Source organism: Dipodomys spectabilis, unplaced genomic scaffold (assembly GCF_019054845.1).
Source record: "Dipodomys spectabilis isolate Male_0828 unplaced genomic scaffold, ASM1905484v1 ptg000212l, whole genome shotgun sequence".
NCBI lineage: Eukaryota > Metazoa > Chordata > Mammalia > Rodentia > Heteromyidae > Dipodomys > Dipodomys spectabilis.
In genome coordinates, this window is record NW_024870889.1 from 1,730,477 (window position 1) to 1,755,783 (window position 25,307).

Below are 25,307 nucleotides of genomic sequence, written 5' to 3' on the forward strand. Positions count from 1 at the left end.
TCCGGCCTCCAGCCCGCGGGTCTCTACCGCCGGGCACCGCCCTCGCTGTCATCCGGGGCCCTCCCCGCTCCCCGCGCCGCGCCCGCAGGACGCGCCGCCGCCCCTCCCGCAGCCACCTGCGCTGCGCCCCTCCCCTAAGAGAGCACGCGAGGGGAAAGTGAGGTAATTGGCGAGAGCGACGCCGCGAGCCGCGTCCAGGTGCATTCTTTGTGTCGCTGTGGCGGCCGGTCAGTGTTCTCTCTAAACATTGAGAATTTACATATGAAGTGATGATTAGGATTACTTGCAAAAACAAAAGCGCCTTTCAAAATTGAGAGCCAGTGTTTGAGGTAAATACTATTTAAACTGTGTTAAAAGGCAGCTGCCTGTTTGGTTCTTTGTGTTAGATTCCGAGGGTTTTTTTTTTTTCCTTCACAGCATGACTAAGCCTTTGACCAGAATCAGTTTCTAATGCATTGTAATTGGCCTACGTCTAATGCATTTCCATCCTCCTTCAGCCTCCAGATCATGTGGTAGGGACTTACTTTCCAGAAACTGGCCACAAGCCTCAGTTACTTTGAGAAATTTGACTCCGTTTTGTTTCCTAAATATTAGTAAGAATACAGTGGTACTAATAGTTAAGATTTCAGGCTCTGCGAAGTTATCCATGGAAGGGCAGACACTCTCCAGGTCATCAAAGAATGCACATCACGCTGCAGGTGAGCCTGGGAGGCTGTGGTGGTGCCAGGAGAGAGCCACTACAGCTCTGGCTCGTTCTTCTGACTGCAGTGTGTTGTAAGTGCTTAATACACAGAAAACGTAGCTGGGTATGGTGATGCATGCTTGTAAATCCCAGCTTGAGAGGCTGAGAATTCCAGGCCAACGGCTACGCATCATAACCCTGTCTCAAAAAAAAAAGTATGGGAGTATAACGGTGTGATACATGATACCAGGATTTTATCCAACAAAGCAGAAGGGAATTCCACTCGGAAGGGGTATACAATTACCTTAAGTATTTCCTTTTTTTTGTTTGAGTTCAGCCTGGATGTTGTTGCTGAGCTGTTTTTGCTCAAGGCTAGTACTCTATCACTTTGAGCCACAGACCCACTTCTGGTATTTAGGCAATTAATTGGAGGTGAGGCTCATGTCCTTTCTTCCCCTGGCTGACTTCGAACTATGATCATCAGATCTGTACCTCCTGAGTAGATAGGATTACAGGTGTAAGAGAATGGATGGGATTCCCAGAAAGGCAAAAAAACCAAAACCCAAAGCTGTTGTTAACTGTAAGCATGTTTCTTCAAGTCTATGTGGAACTCTATTTTGGAAGTCTATTTTGGAACGGACCAAAAACTATATGGAAACATGATTGTCTTAAAAAAAAAAAAAAAAAGCTGTGGCTGGGAAGGTGGTTCAGTGTTAGAGCGCTTACCTTGCATGCATGAGGCCCTGGGTTCGACTCCTCAGCACCACAGAAGCAAGTAGAAAAAAGCCGGAAGTGGTGCTGTGGCTCTAATGGTAAAGCGCTAGCCTTGAGCTGAAGAGCTGAGGGACAGCGTCCAGGCCCAGAGTTCAGGCCCCACGACCGGACCCCCCCCCCCCCAAAAAAAAAGCTAGGAAGTGGCGCTGTGGCTCAAGTGGTAGAGCGCTAGCCTTGAGCTGAAGAGCTGAGAGACAGCGCCCAGGCCCAGAGTTCAGGCCCCACGACCAGATCCCCCCCCACACACAAAAAAAAGCTAGGGGCTGGGAAGGTGGCTCAGTGGTAGAGCACTTGCCTTGCATGCATGAGGTACTGGGGTTGGATTCCTCAGTACCACATAAGCAGAAAAAGCCGGAAGTGGCATTGTGGCTCTAGTGGTAGAGTGCTAGCCTTGAGCTGAAGAGCTGAGGGACAGTGCCTAGGACCAGAGTTCATGCCCCACAGCCGACAAAAAAGCTAGAAGTAGAAAATTTACAAGTGGTGGGGTTATAAAATTAGTTCTTAGATGAATAAAATGACAGGAACCTAGATTTTATGCAATAAAAAGTTGTTAGCAAAAGCCGGGCACTGGTGGCTCATGTCTGTAATCCTAGCTACTCAGGAGCCTGAGATCTGAGGATCATGATTCAAAGCCAGCCAGGGCGGGAAAGTCTGTGAGACTCTTATCTCCAATAAACCCCCAGAAAACAAGAAGTGGCATGGTAGATTGCATTGAGCTTAAGAGCTGAGGGACAGCACCTAGGCCCAGAGTTTAAGCCCAATGACCGACCCTCCCCCCCACAAAAGTGATCTTGAACCCTAAGACTGACACCCCAAAATCACTTTTTTTTTTCTTTTTCTTCTTTTTTTTTTTTTTTTTTAAATTTTAGATGCTGGTCCTGAAGCTTGAACTCAGGACCTGGGCGCTCTCCCTGAGCTTTTTTGCTCAAGACTAGCACTCTACCACTGAGCCACAGCATCACTTCTGGTTTTCTGTTGGTGAATTGGAGATAAGAGTTTCATGGACTTTGAGGGCTGGCTTTCAACTACAATCCTCAGAGCTCAGCCTTCTGAGTAGCTACGATTACAGGAATGAGCCACTGGTGCTCAGCCTTAATCTTGTGTATTTTGGATCAGAGGAGCTGGGAAGTATGTATTGTGTCTTAGGGAATAGAATAAAAATGGCAAATTAAGATTGTAGAAGGATGTGCTTAAATGACTGGTGACTGTTGAGAACTACTGGATGACAATCACTGTGAAACTGGTTGAGAGATAAAGCTGTTAATCTGGCAGGTCCCAGGTTAAACACCTAATTCACTGAGTAATGGGGAAGTCATTACTTGCACTGGTAGGAAAGTTGAGTTAGCTGAGTGTTGTGTTGCCCTGAAGCTGTCTTCCTGATGGCTAGAAATAAAGGCTGAGCGTGGCCTGTTATTTCGAGGAGTCCCAAAGTGGTGGAGGAGGAAGAAAGGAGGTGGCTCCTTTCACCTTGAGGTATGCAGGCCAGGGGGGCCAGGGTGTCTAGCCGCAGAGTATGGTGAGGCTGTGAACTTCACCTGACACCAGGTGAAGCCTAGGAGCCTTGGAATTAGGACAGTGACACCGCTGGATTAGGGAGATTTAGGATAAGGTAGATCTGCCTTGGGGCTGGGAGTGAGGCTGAAGGCCGGAGGAAGAGGGAGGGAGAGGGTCCGGATTACTTCAGGCTGGCTGAGACGGTCGAGCCAGCCCGTGCCGACTCTTGGGGCCAAATGGTACTCTCAATAAAGTTCTTCCCTTGTCTGCTTCACTATCCAGTTTCCCTAGCTGATTTGGTCCCACTCTGTCAGCCAGGTGGGCACCTGCCTAGTGTGAGCCGTAAAAGCCATAGCTGTGCAACCAGCCACTACTCTGACTTTTCTCCTTAGCAGTTCTTGCTACTTACAGGGCCATATTACTTTACTTTTCTTGCCTGTTTACTGCCTGTCTCCTAGTGCATTTCTTATCTTCATAAGGCAGGGTTCTGTCTGTCGTGTTTGGTGTCATCGCTTGGTGTACCATAGGCATTTGGTAATGTTGGTTGAAGGAATGTCTCTAGAGCAACTGCTTCATCTCTTGGTGATTTACTGGCTGGTATGACACTCACTAAGATAGGGGAAATGGGAGGAAGACAGGACAGTGTTTGCTTTTGAATGTGGTAAATCCGAGGTGCTTGTTGAAGGGCCTAGCAAACTGAGGAGGCAGCTGGAGGTGCAGGTCTGGAGTCCAGATAGAGTTGGAGAGGCTGGAGCTGGAGATCTGATTGACTGTGTCATGTGGATGGATCGTGGGGGTCTGTTCCAGAGGTGGTACGCATAATGGCCACCAGGTATATTCAGTAGATGTCTCAAGGGGAGGGCACCTTGGGGCCCAGAGGAGAGGAGGAGTCTCTGTCTGGTGTGCCGAGACTTCAGGGAAGAGTTAGATTTAACACTTGTTGGATTTGGCCTCTACAAGGTTACTAAGGACTCTTCAAGATCTCCTGAAGGTCCTGAACTCTGGGCCTGGCACTGTCCCTCAGCTCTTCAGCTCAAGGCTAGCGCTCTACTACTTGAGCCACAGCGCTACTTCCGGCTTTTTCTGCTTACGTGGTGCTGAGGAATTGAACTCAGGGCCTTATGTATGCGAGGCAAGCACTCTACCCCAGAGCCACCTTCCCAGCCCCCTAATTAGTTTATGTTCATGGATCAAAAATGTATTGTGGAGCTGGCTCTGGTGACTCATGCCTGTAATCCTAGCTATTCAGGAGGCTAAGATCTGAGGATCGTGGTTCAAAGCCAGCCCAGGCAGGAAAGTCCATGAGACTCTTATCTCCAATTGACCACCAGAAAACCAGAAGTAGAGCTGTGGCTTATGTGGTAGAGCACTAGCCTTGAGTTGAGGGACAGCACCCAGGTCCCAAGGTCAAGCCCCAGGACCACCACCACCACCAAAAAATGTAGTGAATATGGGCTGGGATGTAGCTCAGTTGCAAAGTACACACACACACACTCTTAAGAAGCCCCCCCCGTCCCCCCCGTCCCCCCCCTGTCCCCCCCCCCTGTCCCCCCCCCCCCCCCCCCCCCCCGAGATAAGAAGCCCAGACCTTTTGCCCAAGATGTATTGTGGTCTGGTACAATGCACATACCTGTAATTTCAACCACAAGGAGGCTGAATCTCAGGCTGCAGGCCAGTCTGAGCTACATATCAAGATCTTTCCAAAAACAAGAAAATGCAGCTGGGTGCCGATGGCTCACGCCTGTAATCCTAGTTACTCAGGAGGCTGAGATCTGAAGATCCTGGTTCAAAGCCAGCCCAGGCAGGAAAGTCCCTGATACGCTTATCTCCAGTAAACCACTCAGAAAAGTGGTTTAAAAGCCAGAAGTGGTGCTGTGGCTCAAGTGGTAGAGCACTTGTCTTGAGCTGAAGAGCTGAGGGACAGCACCTAGGCCCAGAGTTCAAGCCTCACAGCTGACAAAAGAAAAAATACTGTCACAACCAAAGACAAAGAGAACCTTGAACTCCAGAAGAGGCCCATAGGAACTGCAGGGCCTGAGACCTGGACAGAGCATCCGTGAAAACTGATGTAAATAGCTGGGTGCTGGTAGCTCACACCTGTAATCCTAGCTACTCAGAAGGCTGAGATCTGGGGAATCAAAGTTAGGGAACCTGGGCAGAAAAGTCTTTTGAGACTAGGTCTACAAAATAACCAGCAAAAAGTGAGACTGGAAGAGTGGCACTATCCTAGTAAACAGGTCGTTCAAGTTCATGGCCCTAATTTCAGCAATACAATACACAACTAGATTTCCACAAAACTAATATAAATAGCATACTAAAAAGCTTTCAGCAGCTGGGCACCAGTGGCTCACACGTGTAATCCTAGTTACTTAGGCTAAGATCTGAGGGTTATTGTTCAAACCAGCCTAGGCAGAAAAGTCTGTGAGACTTTGTTTTGTTTTTTTGGTCAGTTGAGGGGCTTGAACTCTGGGCCTGGGCGCTGTCCCTTAGCTCAAGGAGCCCTCTACCGCTTGAGCCACAGTGCCACTTCTGGTTTTCTAGTGGTTTATTGGAGGTAAGAGTCTCATGGAGGGCTGGGAAGGTGGCTCAGTGGTAGAGTGCTTGCCTTGCATGCATGAGGTCCTGGGTTCGATTCCTCAACACTACATACGCAAAAAGAAAAAAGCTGGAAATGGCGCTGTGGCTCAAGTGGTAGAGTGTTCGCCTTGAGCTGAAGAGCTGAGGAACAGCGCCCAGGCCCAGAGTTCAGGCCCCATGACTGGACCCAAAAAAAATCTCATGGACTTTCCTGCATGGGCTGGCTTTGAACCGTGAACCTCAGATCTCAGTCCCCTGAGTAGCTAGGATTATAGGTGTGAGCCACCGGCGCCCAGCCCGTGAGACTCTTTACCTGCAGTTAATCACCAGAAAACTGAAAGTGGCACTGTGGCTCAAAGTGGTAGAGCGCTAGCCTTGAGCAAAAGAACTCAGGGACAGTGCCCAAGTTCTGGGTTCAAGCCCCACGACCAACAACAACAACAAAAATAATAGATTTAAAAAAAAAAAGAGCTTTGAAGACACTGCTGCATAAAATAAACCAGCTACACAGTGACACATCTTACAGAATTGCACTCATATGAACTAAGGAAGTTGAAACCATAGAACAGAAGTGGAAGGGTGCTTGTGAGGTGGAGGTGGGGGGAAGGGAGGGACAGGGTTGCTATTTAGTGGGCTTGCTTGCAGTGCCAGAAAGTGTTAGAGTTCCAATGCCACACTGCAGTAAGAATATCCTTAGCACTACGGGTTTGTAGTAGTATAAATGGTTAAAATGGCTACTTGTTTTGTATATGTGTGTTGGTGCTGGGGTTGAGCTCAGTGCCTGAGCATTGTCCCTGAGAGCTTTTTTGTTCATGGCTAGTGCTCTAGTGCTTGAGCCAAAGCTCCATTTCTAACTTTTTGGTGCTTAATTGGAGAGAAGAGTCTCATGGATTTCTCTCTGGGCTATCAAGTTGCTATCCTCAGATCTCAGCATTTTTTTTTTTTTTTGGTTGGTTATGGGGCCTGAACTCTGGGCCTGGGCATTGTCAGCATTTCAACTCAAGGCTAGCGCTCTACCACTTGAACTACAGAGTCACTTCCGGCCTTTTCTGCTTATGTGGTGCTGAGGAATCAAACCCTGGGCCTCATGCCTGCAAGGCAAGTGCTCTACCACTGAGCCACCTTCCCAGCCCCAGATCTCAGCATCTTGCCCAGGCATGAGCCTTGGGCACCCAGCAAAATGGCTGCTTTTTTAAAATGGAAGAAGTAGGCAAAGCTGTCTTGCAGTTACAGAACCAAACATGGCATCATCACCTCCACAAGAGACTTTAGCTTCAATTGTTGCAAGGTGGTTCAAAGCCTGACGTGTGAAATAGGAGACTACTTAGGTTAGAATCGGAATATCACAGTTTGTAACTCCTTTCTCTCCTCATAATTCCTGCCTCTTGGGCAGATAGAGGTAGTCATAACACCTGTTTTTACCAGGAACAATGTATATCCACCTCCAGAGGGGACTAGACATTCATGTCCGAGGTGATTGGGATAGTTTAGAACCAAGGGGGATAAAACCTTTTTTTTTTTTTTTGTCATGGGGCTTGAACTCTGGGTCTGGGTGCTGTCCCTATCTCTTCAGTTCAAGGCAAGTGCTCTACCACTTGAGCCACAGTGCTACTTCTGGTTTTCTGTGGTTAATTGGAGAGAAATCTCAGGTACCTTCCTTCTCGGGCTGGCTTTGAACCACCATCCTCAGATCTCAGCTTCCTGAGTAGTTAGTAGTTAGGTTTACAGGTGTGAGCCACCAGGGCCCGGCTGAAAAACCTTTTTTTTTTTTTTTGTTAGCTTCTTTGCTGACTCAAAGATGTGTGTGATGACTCAAGCCTGTAATCCTATCTACTTGGGAGGTACAGATGAAGGTTTGGGGTTTGTGGCTAATCCTGGCATAAAAGTTTGGGAGACAGCCGGGTGCCGGTGGCTCACGTCTGTAACCCTAGCTACTCAGGCGGCTAAGATCTGAGGATTACAGTTCAAAGCCAGCCTGGGCAGGAAAATCCTTGAGACTCATCTCCAATAAGTCACCAGAAAACCGGAAGTGGTGCTATGGCTCAAGTGGTAGAGCACTCGCCTTGAGCTGAAGAGCTGAGTGACAGTGCCCAAGCCCCACGACTGACCAAAAAAAAAAAAAGTTTGGGAGACTCCTATTTCAGTCAATAGTTGGTTACACTGTCATCCCAGTGACAAATGGTAGCACAAAAAGGAGGATTGAAACCCAGGCAGGCCATGGCATAAAGTAAGACTTTGTCAAAGGGGCTAGCCATGTGACTTTAGTGACTGTTTAGCAAACAGGAAGCTCTGAGTTGTGTTTGCCACACAAGGCAAACACAAGTTTGCTCTACTGGTACTTACTGAATTTTATTAGTGTGAATAGCACATAAAGCATATCAAAAAGCATAAATCCAAAGTGCTGTGATTATACGTGTATACTACCACCCTTGCCAATTACCAGTCATCTCTTCTCCAAACAATTTTTTTTTTTTTGCCGGTCATGGGGCCTAAACTCTGGGCCTGGGCACTGTCCCTCAGCTCTTCAGCTCAAGGCTAGGACTCTACCCCTTGAGCCATAGCACCACTTCAAGCTTTTTCTGCTTATGTGGTGCTGAGGAATCCAACCCAGGGCCTCATGCATACAAGGCAAGCACTCTATCACTGAGCAACCTTCCCAGCCCCTTCTCCAAACAATTCTGATCCAGTTTCTGTCTCTAATAGGTTAGGTGTCCTAGCATTCATTATGAATTGAGGTTATCTGCTATGTATTTTTCCATCTAACTTTGTTTAGTACATCTTTTAAAATTCTTTCATGTTGTTGTAGGTATCTGTGGTTTGTTCCTCTCTACTCCTAAGTTCTGCTCTGTTGTGTGTCTGCCATAACAGTTCTCTACATGCACATCTGGGGGACTATTCCTTCTTGTACAAGACCACATAAACATGCATTTTTATTTCTTAATAAATACTGAAGGTATTGCACATGGTAAATGTGCAATTAACTTTGAAAGAGCTACATCTGACCTTCAGGGCATGAGTTACTGTCCTGAGTAGGTAAATTAAAGACATACTGTTTTGGGAACTATTAGCTAGCTGACATTAATCCTTACCTGACATTAATTCTTAGGTGGGTGTCATATTAAAAAACAACCCATTAGCTGGTGGCTCATGCCTGCAATCCTAGCTATTCAGTAGGCCGAGATCTGAGGATCTGGGTTTGAAGCCAACGTGGGCAGGAAAGGCCGTGAAACTTACCTCCAATTAACTACCTAAAAACTAGTAGTAGAGCTGTGGCTTAACGCGGTAGAGTGCTTGCTAGCTTGAGCAAAAAAAGCTCAGGGACAGTGCCCAGGCTCTGAGTTCAAGCCCCATGACTGATATCCACCTTCAGTAGTGTCTTCTGCAGACTCCTGTAGCACTTGCTCTGTACCCTTCTTAGTCATTAGTCCTGCCAGTAGAGCTGTTCTTTCTTTTCTGTTCATCCATCAACTCCTAAGTATATCCTGTTTGTATCATTAGGTCTTACTCGTTCTTATTTTAGGGAAAAGCATATTCTACATGTTCTTGTACTCACCTTCCCTTTAGTTTCTTGTGCTTAAAGTTTGTTTTTGAGAAGAAAGGCCTATGGTCTTCTGGAAAATTCAGTGATTGTAGACCTCTGACTGCTGAGGAAAGGGAAGTAGCCTTCTTGTGAAAAATCTGTTCTCAGGTGCAGCTGTGAGTCAGTCCTTTTTGGATTTCTAAAAGAGCAAAGTAAGCTCTTGGAAAGACCCTTGCACACCTTGAAACAGGTGCAGTTAGAGTGCTGCTGGAGGCTCCAAGCGGCTGTCAACTTCCCAGCAGAATCTGGAAGGCCTGAGAGCAGCTGTGGGGAGGCATCCAGGCAGGGGTATCAGCCACATTTTCCTGGTCCTAAAAGCATGTGCACAACTAATTCCTCAAAAGGTAAACAAACATTGCTTTTGCTTTTGTTATATTGAGTGATTTGTTTTGGATGGAAACACATTCAGAATAGGTGGTGTTATTGTGGAGTTTTTCATTTTCACCTTACAGGTTTTTTTGTTCTTTTCTTTTTGCCAGTATGGAGTCTTTCATTTAGTTTGTTCTTCTGATTCAAGTTTAGTAGGGGAAATAAAGGGATTAAGTTAGATTAGATGAGATTTGAGGAAGAGATTCAGTAGAGGAGATAATATGTGGCAAGTATAAACTGATGAGTCGGTGCACTGTCAACTATGTGGAAGTCTGTGCCAGGAGGTAGTGAGCGAGCCCATCCTCCCTCTGGTACGCAGACATACAGGAATTGTTCATTTGTTTTTTTCATTGGTGCTGGGGATTGAATCCAGGACTTGAGGCATGGTAAGCAAGAAGTAAATGAATTCTTTTCCTCTCACTGTCTCTCGAGGAGCATGAGGAACATCCTGGATTTCAGTTCAGCTGTAGGCTTAGTGGGCAGGGACTCTGCTGCTGAAACATTCCTCCAGCTCTTTTTTATACTAGTTGTTTTCCTGTTTGGAAGACCCAAGGTGCCTGAACCGCAGTCCATCTATTTATGCTATTGTGTAGCTGGGACATCAGGATCTTATTACTGCACCCAGCTTTTTTTTTTTGGTCGGTTGTGGGGCTTGAACTCTGCGCCTGGGCGCTGTCCCTGTGCTCTTCAGCTCAAGGCGAGCACTCTACCACTTGAGCTATAGCGCCACTTCCGGTTTTCTGGTGGTTTATTGGAGATAGGAGTCTCAAGGTCTCTACTGCCCGGGCTGGCTTTGAACCGCGATCCTCAGATCTCTAGGATTACAGGCGTGAGCCACCAGTGCCCGGCTTTGCACCCAGCTTTTTATTCGTGGAGAGGAGGTACCTAAAATTCTGTGCCCAGACACTAGTCTCCTGATCTCAGCCTCCCAAGCTGCTAAGGTTACAGGTGAGAGCCACTAGTGCCTGACTCCAACAGCAGTTCTTTTTCTTTCTACTTTGTTTTGATTTTTGGCAGTACTGGGGTATAAACTTAGGTCTTCATATTCACTCCGCTTGCTTCCTCAAAGCTGACACTAAAACTTAAGCCATAGCTCCAGCCCAGCTTTTTGCTGATTATTGAAGACACAGTCTTTCCTGTCCAGGAGGCTGGCTTTTTGAACCACAACCCTCCAGGTCTCAGCCTCCTGAATAGCTAGGCTACACGTGTGAGCCACCAGTATTCAACTAAGTCTGGAGTTTCTCATGTCAACAGGAAGTAGAGAACAAAACAAAAACACAGGATGATGAGATGAGTGAAAGAACACAAGTTAGGTAGAGTGCTTGACTAACACCAGTGCAAGGCTTTGATACCCCAAACAAAAAGCAAACAACAACAACATCATCACAGCCAATGGAGAATTCCCAGTAGCATATCCAGAAAGTTTTTAATAGTTGGCAAAATGGGAGATGTATTAATCCTAGCTACTTCGGAGATGAAGTTTGAAGGATCACACAGTTCCAGGCTTACTCTAGCTAAAACTTACTTTTTTTTTTTTGGCCAGTCGTGGGGCTTGAACTCAGGGCTTGGGCCCTGTCCCTGTACTTCTTCTGCTCAAGGCTAGCACTCTACCACAGCACCACTTCTGGCTTTTTCTGTTTATGTGGAATTGAACCCATGCAATTAAGGCAAGCACTCTACCACTGAACCACCTTCCTAATCCCCTCCCCCCCCAAAAAAAAAATTCTTGAGATTCCCAACTGGATCAGTGGCTTGGCACAGTGGTACATGACTGTCACCCCAGCCATTTAAGAAAACACAAATAAAGGGGCTGGGGGTGTAGCCCAGCGGAAGGCCTGGTGCGCACAAGGCCCTGGGTTCGGTCCTCAGCCCTGGGGAAAAAAAAGAAAAGAAAACACAAATAAGGGGCTGGCTGGGAGGGGCTGGGAAGGTGGCTCTGTGGTAGAGCGCTTGCCTTGCATACCAGAGGCCCTGGGTTCGATTCCTCAGCACCACATAAGCAAAAAGAAAAAAAAAGCTGGAAGTGGCGCTGTTGCTCAAGTGGTAGAGCGCTAGCCTTGAGCTGAAGAGCTGAGGGACAGCGCCTAGGCCCAGAGTTCAGGCCCCACGACTGGACCCCCCAAAAAAAAACCAAAAAAAAAAAAGGGGCTGGCTGGGAAGGTGGCTCAGTGGTAGAGTGCTTCCTTGCATGCATGAGGACCTGGGTTTGATTCCTCAGCACTAACCACATAAGCAGAAAAAGCTGGAAATGGTGCTGTGGCTCAAGTGGTAGCGTGCTAGCCTTGAGCTGAAGAGCTGAGGGACAGTACTCAGGCCCCATGACTGACAAAACAACAACAAAGAAAAACAGAAATAAGGAAACACAAATAAAATTGTAGGACAAACCAGACTCAAGACCCTTGCTCTCTCGCTCTCTCGCTCTCTCTCTCTCTCTCTCTCTCTCTCTCTCTCTCTCTCTCACACACACACACACACACACACACACACACACACACACACAGCTGGCGGGGTGGCTCAAGTACTAGCAAATGCAAGGCCTTGAGTTCAAACTTTAATACCATAAAAAATTAGCCATGGGTTCTGGTGGCTCACACTTGTAATCCTAGCTGCTCAGGAGGCTGAGATCTAAGGATCGCAGTTCAAAGCCAGCCCCAACAGTGAGTCTCTTTTTTTTTTTGGGGGGGGGTCTGGTCGTGGGGCCTGAACTCTGGGCCTGGGCGCTGTCCCTCAGCTCTTCAGCTCAAGGATAGCGCTCTATCACTTGAGCCACAGCGCCACTTCCGGCTTTTTTCTTTTTGCTTATGTGGTGCTGAGGAATCGAACCCAGGGCCTCATGCATGCAAGGCAAGCGCTCTACCACTGAGCCACCTTCCCAGCCCAACAGTGAGTCCCTTATCACCAATAAACCACCAGAAAACTGGAAGTAGCACTGTGGCTTAAATGGTAGAATACTTAAGTATAACTAAACTAAAAAAAAACTAAGCCCGTATTGATGCAAATGATTAAAATAAGGCAAGACAAATCAGCCATACAGATGAATTCCAAGTAATTATAAATGCCTCTCTCCTGGACTTGTGGTCTGTGCTTGGTGACTTGCTTCCTGAGACAGTATGTGGCAGGAGGTGTAGGGCAGCGCTTTAGTGGTTAAGGCTGCCCTGTGAGCTGGAGGTGCTGAGGATGGCTGGCCCCTGTGGGTGCCAAGAGCACCCATGCAGGACTTTACAGGAATTAGGGCAGATTGTGGTTGTCGCACGCTCATCTGCAATTCTACTTAGCATGCCTCCTTTCTCAGTTTCTCAGCTATGGACCACTGTGCTAGATGTTGGAGGCCTATTTCTCTGCTCTCCTCACCATGCTTGTACTTTATGGCCTCTCCACAACCTCCCGAAAGTAATGGGGCTGTCATTTATGTTAGATCAGTTTTTACTCTTATGTCTTTGTGATTTTGCATACCAGAGTTGAGTCATGTAATAAATTTTCCTGTGCAGTCTTTTGTTGGGAGCGAGTCACTGTCTGTTTTTTTACCTCCTTTGTAGACTTGGCATGCACTCAGCCCCAATCGTTAGCTTGGTTTCTGTGTGACTGGTGCAGCCTTGAAGGCCGTCTCCCCGCCTGCTGGTCCTATGAGTTGTCTGTGTCATGTGACATCCTCCTTCTCAGCTGGGTCCCTTTGTTCTGATTGAGCACATCTTCTAGCAGTTGGAGGTTGCTGGTGACATAAAATGTTTTGGGTTGTGGTGTGTCTGTTCTTACATTGAGAATTTGACTGACTCTAGAACTCTAAACTAGAAACAATTTCCCTTCATAGTTTTGGAGGCATTTATTTGCTTCTGGCTTCCAGATAGGTGATATGTGAAACAACTTCTGGTTTTCTGGTGGTAATTGGAGATAAGAGTCTCATGGACTTTCCTGCCTGGACTGGCTTTGAACTCCCATCCTGAGATCTCAGCCTCCTGAATAGCAGAATTACAGGTGTGAGCCACCAGTGCCTGGCCAGTCTTATTCCTTCTATGTGATTGGTTGGTGTGTCACCCTCTCTGGGAACAGCCAGGGTGCTCTTTTGTCACACTATTTTTATTTTTACTTATTTTTTATTTTTATTTTTGGTCGGTCGTGGGGCTTGAACTCTGGGCCTGGGCGCTGTTCCTGTGCTCTTCAGCTCAAGGCGAGTGCTCTACTGCTTGAGCCACAGTGCCACTTCCGGTTTTCTAGTGGTTTATTGGAGATAAGAGTCTCACGGACTTTTCTGCCCGGGCTGGCTCTGAACCCTGATCCTCAGCTCTCAGCCTCCTGAGTAGGATTACAGGTGTGAGCCATCAGTGATCGGCAAGTCACACTATTTTTATTAAATTTTTCTTTCCATCTGGAAGCTGGTGGCTCATGCCTGTAATTCTAGATACTCAGGAGGTTGAGATCTGAGAATAGTTTGAAGTCAGTCTCAGCAGCAAAGACCATGAGACTCCTATCTTGAGTTAAGCACCAAAAAACCATAAGTAGAGCTGTGGCTTAAGTGGTGGAGTGCCAGCCTTGCATGAAAAACCTATAGAATAGTGCCTGCGTCCTGAGTTCAGCCTCAGTACAATTTTTTTTTTCTTTCTTTGGCAAAGTCCTATCTCTATTCGTAGAATAGTGCCTGGCATAGCTCACTAAACATTTATTGAACGAATGGTATTATTGTGTCTGATGAGTTTTGGGATCCACCCATTTTTCTCTATGAAGTGAAGGTCTGGTTCTGCAAACCAGGCCCTGGTTGAGGGCAGAGGCTGTGCAAATCAGACAGAATAATAGAGGCACATCTTCACATTAAGTGTCTGGGAATAAACAAGTAGGTGCAGTCAAGAGATGTCCCCCTTGTATTCACAACACAAGGGAAAGCTATGGAAGTTGGAGAAGTCACTGTTAAAGGTCACAAAGTTCTCAGGCAGTGCTGTGGAATGAGTTCTGAGACAGTCAGGCAAGTGTTTTTGTGAGAGGCCAGCTGTTCTGGGGTAGTAGTTCATGTTGTCAGTCTACTTGTGCTTATTAGACTCCTCCCTGATCCACTCCAAGTAACTCCATTTGAACCTGACAGCTTCTACCAGGGTCTTCTGGTTCTTGCTTTCTGCCCGGAGGAGCTCCTGTTCTTCCTGCCTGCATTCCTGTACAAGGCAGTCACACTTTTGTAAGCAGCTGGTTGTCCATCCATGCTGTTGCGCAGTTAATTGCCATGCTGAAGGCTTTTCTTTTCTTTTTTTTTTTGGTTGGTTGTGGGGCTTGAACTCTGGGCCTGAGCACTGCTCTGCACTCTTCAGCTCACGGCGAGCGCTCTACAGTTGGAGCCACAGCACTACTTTGGGTTTTCTAGTGGTTCATTGGAGATAAGAGTCTTCTAATGGTTTATTGGAGATAAGAGTCTCAGGGAAGCCAGCCGGGTGCTAGTGGCTCACACCTGTAATCCTAGCTACTCAGGAGGCTGAGATCTGGGAATCAGGGTTCAAAGCCAGCCCGGGCAGGAAAGTCACTGAGGATTTTCTCCAATTAGCCAGCAAAAAGCCAGAAGTGGAGATGTGGTTCAAGTAGTAGAATGACAGCCTTGAGTAGAAAAACTAAAGGACTGTGCTCTGGCCCTGAGTTCAAGTCTCAGTACACACACAGACATACACACATGGGTGTGCATGCACGTGCGCACATACACGCATGAAGTGTGTTTTTTTTATAATACAAAATGCAAAGATAATACAATTACCTTTTCTCAACTGTAGATCTTCTTCCCTGCTCAGGTTTTTTTTTTTGTTTTTTTTTTTTGGTCCCTTAAACTCTGGTCCTGGGTGTGCTGTCCCTAAGCTCCTTTTGCTCAAGGCTTTGCTCCAGACTTTCCTGCCTGAGCTGGCTTTCAACCTCGATCCTCTTGAGTAGCCAGGATTATAGGTATAAGCCACTGGTGCTGGGTTTGGGTCTTGGTATTTTGCCTGAGCTGGTCTGGACCATGGTCTTGCTATTTATAATTCCTGTGTAGTGGGATGGCTGTGCCCCATTTTTTTTAATTTTTTTTGTCAGCCCTGGGGCTTGAACTCAGGACCTAGGACCATCCCTGCACTCTTTTTGCTCAAGGCTAGCATTCTACCACTTTAAGCCACAGTTCCACTTCTGGTTTTCTGGTGGTTAGTTGGAGATAAGAGTTTCACAGATGTTCCTGCCCAGGCTGGCTTTGAAACATGATCCTCAGATCTCAGCCCCCAGTGTAATTAGGATTATAGGTATGAGCCACCAGGTCTACTGTGCCCCATTTTTTTTTTATTGATTTGAGTTAGTCTTGTGAACTTTTTGTCTGAGCTGACTTTCTTAGTCTCTTGAATAACTCAAGTTACAAGTGTGAGTCACTGTATCTGGTACATTTAAAAAGAAAAATCTTCATATAGAATTTATTTATTTATTGAACCACAATCCTCAGATCTCAGCCTCCTGAGAAGCTAAGATTACATGTGTGAGCCATTGGTATCTGGCTTGTTTATCTTTTACTTTATTTTTTCTATGTTTCTAATAGGCAGACAAACCTTTTGGGAAAAAACACACAGACACTTGGCTTCTGTCATTCTGTCCCATTTGGGTAGTGTATAAAATGACCAAGTCTGGTTGGGTGCTGGTGACTCATAACTATAATACTATTATCTACTGTGGAGGCTGACATCTGATTTGAAGCTATTCCAGGCAAGAAACTCTGTAAGATTCTTATCCCAATTAACCACCAAAAAAGGTGAAAGTAGAGGTGTGTTCAAGTGGTAGAGTGCTAGTCTTGAGTAAAAGCTCAGGGAGGGCTGGGAAGGTGGCTCTGGTAGAATGCTTGCCTAGCATGCATGAGGCCCTGGGTTTGATTACTCAGCACCATATAAGCAGAAAAAGCCAGAAGTTGACACTGTGGCTCAAGTGGTAGAGCGCTAAGCCTTGAGCTGAAGAGTTGAGGGACAGCGCCCAGGCCTAGAGTTCAGGCCCCGTGACCGGCCCTCCCCTGCCCCCCCCCCCCCCCAAAAAAAAAAAAAAAGCTCCCAGCGCCTATGCAGAATTTAAACCCCAGGACCAACACACACAAAAATAATTCAGGCCGGGTGCTGGTGGCTTACACCTATAATCCTAGCTACTCAGGAGGCTGAGATCTGAGGATTACGGTTCAAAGCCAGCCTGGGCAGGAAAGTCTATGAGACTTTTTTTTTTGGGTCTGGTCATGGGATCTAAACTCTGAGCCTGGGCACTGTCCCTCAGCTCTTCAGCTCAAGGCTAGCGCTCTACCACTTGAGCCACAGCGCCACTTTCGGCTTTTTTTTTTTTTGCTTATGTGGTGCGGAGGAATCGAACCCAGGGCCTCAAGCATGCAAGGCAAGCGCACGACCACTGAGCCACCTTCACAGCCCATTATCGCCAATAAACCACTAGAAAACGGGAAGTGGCGCTGTGGCTCAAGTGGTAGAGTGCTCGCCTTGATCTGAAGAACTCAGACAGTGCCCAAGCCCAGAGTTCAAGCCTCATGGCTGACCAAAAAACCCACCAAAACCCAATTCAGACGTAAACTAGAAAGTAACCCCATGTATCTGCAAAGGAAAAACAACAGTCCCGAATGTAATATATACTCAAGATTGAAAGCAGGAAACATGTTTATATTCACCTATAAATGCAGCTTTCACAAATGTTTGCTGTTTAAAGATATGACAGCAATGTAACTTGTAATAAAGTGTCTGATGTTCTTCTTTTTCCATTCTAGAATGTATGACAACATGTCCACAATGGTATATATAAAGGAAGACAAGTTGGAGAAGCTTACACAAGATGAAATCATCTCTAAGACGAAGCAAGTCATTCAGGGGCTGGAAGCTCTGAAGAATGAGCACAACTCCATTTTACAGAGTTTGCTGGAGACACTGAAGTGTTTGAAGAAAGATGATGAGAGCAACTTGGTGGAGGAGAAATCCAACATGATCCGGAAGTCCCTGGAGATGCTGGAGCTTGGTCTGAGTGAGGCACAGGTACGGTAGGATCAGCTCAGTGTGACTGTGAATGTCATGGAGACCTCATTTGTTTTTGAAAAGTTTTTTTTTTTTTGTCGGTTGTGTGGCTTGAACTCTGGGCCTGGGCACTGTCCTTCAGCTCTTCAGCTCAAGGCTAGCTCTCTACCACTTGAGCCACAGCACCACTTCCGGCTTTTTCTGCTTACATGGTGCTGAGGAATCGAACCCAGGGCCTTGTGCATGCAAGGCAAGCACTCTACCACTGAGCCACCTTCCCAGCCCCTCCCACTAATTCTTAAGTAAAGCTCAGCACATTGAACCTTGGCTTCTCTCTTAACCTTGAGCTTAGGTAGTAAATGAATGAGGCAGAAGAGGGACTGCTGGGAAGAGCAGTTTCATAACGGAAGTAAACCAAGTTGGACCATAGGGGCTCACATCTATAATCTTAGCTCAAAGAAACCCAGTACTGAAAAGGGCTGGAGTCATAGCTCAGTGGTAGAGCACATTTCTTCGCAAGCACAAGATTCTGAGTTCAAATTGCCCCCCAAAATAGAAAATGTAGTCACATACATCAGAGGAGAGGTGTCTATGATAGTCCTTGCTGTGCTCCTATATAGAATGAACAAATGTATTTTGTTGATCCTTTGAACATGTGATATTCAGAAAGAGTGAAGGGAAGGAGAAGCAAGCAGCAGATTGTACTTAACCACTGACACCGCTAGAGCTTATGCATCGTGTATGGATGGGGAACCTGTCCTGTGGCCTCCTGCAACATGTCAGTGTCTCTTCTGCTTAGGTCATGATGGCGTTATCAAATCACCTGAATGCTGTTGAGTCAGAGAAGCAGAAATTGCGTGCTCAGGTTCGTCGTCTGTGCCAGGAGAATCAGTGGCTGCGGGATGAACTGGCCAACACGCAGCAGAAGTTACAGAAGAGCGAGCAGTCTGTGGCCCAGCTGGAGGAAGAGAAGAAGCACTTAGAATTCATGAACCAGCTAAAGAAATACGATGATGATATTTCTCCCTCAGTGAGTGCCTCTTTTTTTTTTTTGGCCAGTCTTTGGGCTTGAACTCTTGAGCTTCTTTTTTTTTTTGTCGGTCGTGGGGCTTGAACTCTGGGCCTGGGCGCTGTCCCTCAGCTCTTCAGCTCAAGGTGAGCGCTCTACCACTTGAGCTACAGCGCCACTTCCGGTTTTCTGGTGGTTTATTGGAGATAGGAGTCTCACGGTCTTTCCTGCCCGGGCTGGCTTTGAACCGCGATCCTCAGATCTCAGCCTCCTGAGTAGCTAGGATTACAGGCGTGAGCCTCCAGCGCCCGGCTCTTGAGCTTCTTTTGCTCAAGGTTAGCACTCTACCACTTGAGCCACAGTGCTACTTCAGTGTATGTGGTACTAAGGAATCGAACTCAGGTCTTAATGTATGCCAGGCAAGCATTCTACCACTAAGTCACATTCCCAGCCTCTTTCTTTTCCTTTTTTTTTTTTTTTTTTTTTTTTGGCGGTACTAGGATTAGAACTTCAGTTTGCTAGTCAGGTACTGTTTACTGAGCCATGCCTACAGCTTTTTGAGTAGATTTTTTTTTTTGGTTCCAGTCATGGGGCCTGAACTCTGGGCCTGGGGCTCAAGGCTAGAGCTGTACCCCTTGAGCCACAGTGCCACTTCCGGCTTTTCTCTTTTTGCTTATGTGGTGCTGAGGAATCAAACCCAGGGCCTCATGCATGCAAGGCAAGCGCTCAACCACTGAACCACCTTCCCAGCCCCTGAGTAGATTATTTTTGAGGTAGGTTCTTGCTTCCTGCCTGGTGTCCATGTGGACCAAAATCAGCCTATTTTATTTATTTGTTGCTGTTGTTGTTGTTTTAGTTGGTCATGGTGTTTGAACTCTGGGCTTGGACCCTTCAGCTCAAGGTGAGTGCTCTACCACTTGAGCCACAGCGTCACTTCCAGTTTTCTGGTGGCTAAATGGAGATTAGAGTCTCATGGACTTCTGACTTTTGCCTGGGCTGGCACTGAACCTTGATCCTCAGATCTCAGCCTCCTGAGTAGCTGGGATTATAGGCTTGCACCTGGCTGTTTTTTTTTTTTTTTTGTCAGTTGTGGGACCTGAACTCTGGGCCTGGCGCCATCCTTCAGCTCTTAATCTCAAGGCTAGTTCTCTGCCACTTGAGCTACAGCTCCACTTCTGGTTTTCTGAGTGGTTTATTGGAGATAAGAGTTTCATAGGGCTGGGAAGGTGGCTCAGTGGTAGAGCGCTTGCCTTGCATGCCTGAGGCCCTGGGTTCCATATCTCAGCACCACATACAAAAAAAGCTGGAAGTGGCCTTGTGGCTCAAGTGGTAGAGCACTAGCCTTGAGCTGAAGAGCTGAGGGACAGCGCCCAGGCCCAGAGTTCAGGCCCCACGACGGGACCCTCCCCCCCCCCCAAAAAAAAAGTCACAGTCTTTCCTGCTTGGGCTGGCTTTGAACTGTTTGTCCTCAGATCTCAGCCGCTTGAGTAGCTAGGATTATAAGCGTGAGCCATCATCATGATCCTGTTTTTGATCTTAAAAACTTGTAGCCTTTTCCAGGGTTTTTTTTTTTAAAGTCTTTAATTTTACATTAAAGATTTTCAGGGCTGGGAAGGTGGCTCAGTGGTAGAGTGTTTGCCTTGCATGCCATGAGGCCCTGGGTTTGATTCCTCAGCACCACATAAGCAGAAAAAGCTAGAAGTGGCACTGTGGCTCAAGTACTAGAGTGCTAACCTTGAGCTGAAGAGCTGAGGGACAGGGACCAGGCCCAGAGTTCAGGCCCCATGACCTACCAAAAAGAAACAAACAAAAAAAAAAGATTTTTCAGGCAAGATATGTAATACTGAGAATAAAACGTGCTCTGGTCTCTTTTGTAGGAGGACAAAGATACTGATTCTACCAAAGAGCCACTGGATGATCTCTTTCCGAATGATGAGGATGACCCAGGCCAAGGAAGTGAGTGGCAAGTGGTGTGCTGTGCTGTCAGGTTGGGTGTGTCATTGTGTTGAGTGGTGCTTTCCTTACCTTTGAGGACACACTTGTCAGAGTTCAAGCCTTAACGCAGGCGCCTGCTGCACAGATTCCAAGAACAGGATCACCCCCTTTTTTTTTTAAGGCAAAGTTTTTGTTTTTTGTTTTTTGCTTATCAATTAAAGAATTTAATTGTACTGAAAACAAACATGATACTAATTTTCAGTATGAAGAGTTAATTTTTACAAAAATTTTTATTTTGATTATGTGATTACATAAATTTCACAAATTTCATAGTATTGTGAGATAGTGATACTTAGTAAATCACAAACACATTCTAACCTTCATGAGGCAAATTGTCATTATCATGGTCTATAAAGTTGGTAATTCTATGAGCTTTGACAGTACAGCTATTTCTTCCACATCAGGTGATACATACATTTCTGTTTGTTTGTTTTTTGGTTTGGTCATGGGACTTGAACTCTGGGCCTGGGCGCTGTCCCTCAGTCTTCCGCTCAAAGCTAGCGCTCTACCACTTGAGCCACAGCGCCACTTCCGATACATACATTTCTTTCTCTTTGCTTCATGTCAACTGTTCCCTCTATCCATCTCATTCCCTCCCTCTCATCGCTGCTTTGGAGTTGCTTAGTTTGTTTTCATCATTGTCCAGTGCAGCTGTTGGGGTCCCGCTGTTGTATGTTTTCTCCTGTTTGCCTCTGTTTCTGTGTCTTCCTCCTAGTTTCACTCAGATGTGCACATATATACCATATATGTGGTCAGCAGCATGGGGTCATTTTGTAATGATACGACAAGATGAGTGGAGGTCCTTTGTTTCTCCAGTCTTGTTTATTTTCTCCTTACTATCTCCTTACATTTTGGATTTAACATCCACATATCAGGGAGACCATGTGTTAAGGCAAAGTCTTGGTGTGTAGTCTAGGCTAGCCTTACACTTGAGATCACCTGTCTCAGTCTGCCAAATGCTGGGATTATAGGTGGATATCACCATGCCTGATTGGATTGCCTTTGTTCCCCTAAGATTTAAAGTGTTCGTACATGAAAGGATATAGTAGTGTGCACGCACAGTGTACATGTGGCTGTGGGTCCTTGCAAGGTAGGAGTCAGTGCTGCTGCTTCTTAGTCTGACACCTAGTAGTCTCATGGCATTGTAAACCAACAGAGTGCCGTCCCTGACCAGTTGTTCCTCTTTCCCAGCATGTGCAGAGGTACCCAGAAAAGACTATGTTAGCATATGGGTCAGCTTGAACCAGGTAGTGGGGAAGTGTGGAATTGGCTGGCCTGCACTGTTTTTCTTGCACCCTCTGAAGTGTGTCTTCTCTGAGCAGTTCAGCAGCAGCATAGCAGTGCTGCTGCCGCCGCCCAGCAAGGAGGCTATGAGATTCCTGCGCGACTGCGCACGCTCCACAACCTGGTGATCCAGTATGCATCACAGGGGCGCTACGAAGTGGCTGTGCCACTCTGCAAGCAGGCCCTGGAGGACCTGGAGAAGACTTCGGGCCATGACCACCCTGACGTGGCCACCATGCTCAACATCTTGGCCTTGGTGTACAGGTAGTCCTTTGGTTTTTGCGCTGAATTGAAACTAGAGACAACTTTAGCCAACTTGTACTTTGAAATAGGTTTTAGAAATCATGTGACTCATTCTTATGATATTTATCTTCAAGTAGCCTTAACCTCCAAATACTCAGCCAGCTCTATGGTAAAGGTCATCCTGACCAGGAACAGAGGCTGCCTATGCCTGCACCCATGCCTTTCTGAGATAGCCTATAGTATCCCCAACTGGGCCAGTTGAGGTGTGACTTTTGGCCCAGGATTTCTTTGGCCTGGGATGGCCTTTCTACCTTGCCTATCAGTGTCGTCCCTCCCTCCTGAGGGCCTGGACTCTCTCTCCTTTTGAAATCCTGGATTCTCCTTACAAAACCTTTGCCTCCTCTGCCTCTTTCACCCCTGTGGATGGGCACCCATGAGGATTTGTGGGTTCTGAGCCCTGTGGATAGAACAAGTCTGGCCTCTGGGCAGGATGCTGTGTGGGGGCTTGTGTGAGCATATGTGAAGGCAGGAGTCTGGAGATGGGTCCTGAGCAGAGTAGGGGTGGGGCAGTGTGGAGAAAGAGAGATTGGCCCAGAGCTTGAACAGTACTTTGCTGCCATCTGTAAGGATGGGTGGGGTTTTTTTTTTTTTTTTTTTTGGTCTGTCGTGGGGCTTGAACTCTGGGCCTGGGCGCTGTCCCTCAGCTCTTCGGCTCAAGGCGAGCACTCTACCACTTGAGCTACAGCGCCACTTCCGGTTTTGTGGTGGTTTATTGGAGATAGGAGTCTCACGGTCTCTCCTGCCCGGGCTGGCTTTGAACCGCGATTCTCAGATCTCAGCCTTCTGAGTAGCTAGGATTACAGGCGTGAGCCACCAGCGCCCGGCGATGGGTGGGTTTTTATTTTTATTTTTTTTTGGGTCCAGTCGTGGGGCCTGAACTCTGGGCCTGGGCGCTGTCCCTCAGCTCTTCAGCTCAAGGCTAGCACTCTACCACTTGAGCCACAGCGCCACTTCCGGCTTTTTTCTTTTTGCTTATGTGGTGCTGAGGAATCGAACCCAGGGCCTCAGGCATGCAAGGCAAGCGCTCTACCACTGAGCCACCTTCCCAGCCCCAGGATGGGTGGGTTTTTAAAGGGATGTTTGAAAGTTGGTAAAAATAAAGGCACGGTTGTGAAGATCGAGATTCAAAGCCATTTTGGGCAGAAAAGTCCATGAGACTCTTATCTCCCAATTAATCAGAAAAAGTTGGAAGTGGTGCTATGGCTCAAGGGGTAGAGCGCTAGCCTTGAATAAAAGGAGCTCAGGGACAGCACCCAGGTGGAGTTCAAGCCTCAGGATCTGCCAAAAAAAAAAAAAAAGATAGGGATGGGAGGGAAAAATTAGGAGGGTGATATTGTCCAAAAAGAAATGTACTTTTTATCTGACTTATGTATAATTGTATCCCCTCTGTATATTACCTTTAAAATAAGAATAAAAAAATTAAAACACAGAAAAAGGATTTGGGAGTCTGGGTATATAGCTTAGTGGTAGAGCTTGAGTTTAGCATGCATAAACCTAAGTTTAATCCCTAGTACCAATAAATAGCTAGTTAGATTAGATTGATTGATTTAGTAATTTACATCTAAGCATTTAATGTATTTTTCAACTTAGGGATCAGAACAAATACAAAGATGCAGCTAATCTACTGAATGATGCTTTGGCTATCCGTGAAAAAACTTTGGGCAAAGATCATCCCGCGGTTGGTATACTTGATTCAGTCTTTTACTTTTGATTTTCCCTAGTACTTTTTTGTCCAGTTCATCCCACATCAAGCTCAACAGGGAGTCTGAGAGCAACCTTGTCCCCAGCAGGCTCAGGTAGTGACAAGCTTCTATGGCAGCTACTCTGATATTTACATACGCTAGTCACTTCTGATTTGTTGATGGCCACTGCTTTGAATGGGTCACCAGCTGTATTTCTGATCTATAATCAAATTGCATGTCCTTTTTTAGATTTTTCCCCAAGAGTTTGTATTGTGTCTTTATTAGAATCTGGTCAGACTTGTTTTGATTGGAAAATTAAAAGAAATCCAGTTCATGTTGATTTGTTTAATTTTAGAACATGTTCTAATTGGTACTTGTTGTGATCTACCTCACATTGCAGTGACCTCACCCTCTTATCCCATGAGGAGGCTTCACTGTATGTAGTGTGTTGTGGTTCTTTGTGGCATTCTGTGTTGGCAGGTGGCAGCAACTCTGAACAACCTTGCTGTGTTGTATGGTAAACGAGGGAAGTACAAGGAGGCTGAGCCTTTGTGCAAAAGAGCCCTGGAGATCAGAGAGAAGGTATGACATGTGAAGGATTCTTCTCTGAGATTTTTGTGTTTAAGTTCTGAACACTGATGTGTCACTACCAGTTTTTGTCTGAAAGCAACTCGTTTGAAAAAGTAGATAGTGGGGCTGGGAAGGTGGCTCAGTGGTAGAGCGCTTGTCTTGAATGCATGAGGCCCTGGGTTCGATTCCTCAGCACCACATAAGCAAAAAGAGAAAAGCCAGAAGTGGCGCTGTGGCTCAAAGTGGTAGAGTACTAGCCTTGAGCTAAAGAGCTGAGGGACAGCGCCCAGGCCCAGAGTTCAGGCCCCGCAACTGGACCCCCCCCCAAAAAAAAAAAAAAAAGAAAAAAGAAAAAGCAGATAGTCCCCAAAGGCCAGTCAGTCTACCTCCTGCTCAATCAGTGCATGAGGCCCGTGTTGAGTGCATGAGAGGGGTGTGTATTGAGGAAAGGTACACTCACTGTGCAGATTGCTATTTCTGTAGTGGCCCAGAAACAAGGAGGCTCTGAGCTGTCCATATACAGTGTAGGGACATTGCATTTGACAGTGGTATGTGCTTGTCAAAGAAGATGCTTCAGTTTAGAACTGAGTTCACCACATGCCCTTTAAGGAAATGAAGTAATTACCAGTTATCAGTAGCTCACACCTGTGAGCTTTTTTTTGGTTGGTTATGAGGCTTGAACTCTGGGCCTGGGTGCTGTCCCTCAGCTCTTCAGCTCAAGACTAGTGCTCTACCACTTGAGCCACAGCGCCAGTTCTGGCCTTTTCTGCTTACATGGTGCTGAGGAATTGAACCCAGGGCCTCATGCACGTGTGGTGAACACTCTACCATTGAGCTACCTTCCCAGCCCCTGAGAGACATTTTTGTGCTGATCCTACAGCTTGAACTCAGAGCCTGGAGACTGTCCCTGAGCTTTTGTGCTCAAGGCTATCACTCTACCACTTGAGCCATAGCCTCACTTCTGGCTTTTATGTTTAGAGATAAGTGTCTCATGGAATTTTTTGCTTGGGCTGGC

The 25,307-nt window shown here is 46.6% G+C and overlaps 1 protein-coding gene across 13 annotated transcripts in view; it reads left to right on the forward strand.

Moving 5' to 3' along the window:
• Window positions 1-25,307, forward strand: part of Klc1 (kinesin light chain 1) — a 46,768-nt gene that overhangs the window by 480 nt on the left and 20,981 nt on the right. For 12 of the 13 annotated variants that reach the window (XM_042696916.1, XM_042696913.1, XM_042696906.1 and 9 more), the window contains exons 2-7: window positions 17,209-17,470; window positions 18,249-18,479; window positions 20,336-20,414; window positions 21,776-22,001; window positions 23,631-23,718; window positions 24,203-24,304. In XM_042696916.1, coding sequence (XP_042552850.1) covers window positions 17,210-17,470; window positions 18,249-18,479; window positions 20,336-20,414; window positions 21,776-22,001; window positions 23,631-23,718; window positions 24,203-24,304 — 987 coding nt within the window. In that variant the 5' untranslated portion in view covers window position 17,209. Of the gene's footprint in view, window positions 1-17,208; window positions 17,471-18,248; window positions 18,480-20,335; window positions 20,415-21,775; window positions 22,002-23,630; window positions 23,719-24,202; window positions 24,305-25,307 lie in introns of those variants that run through there. The other variant, XM_042696910.1, reaches the window with a different exon arrangement.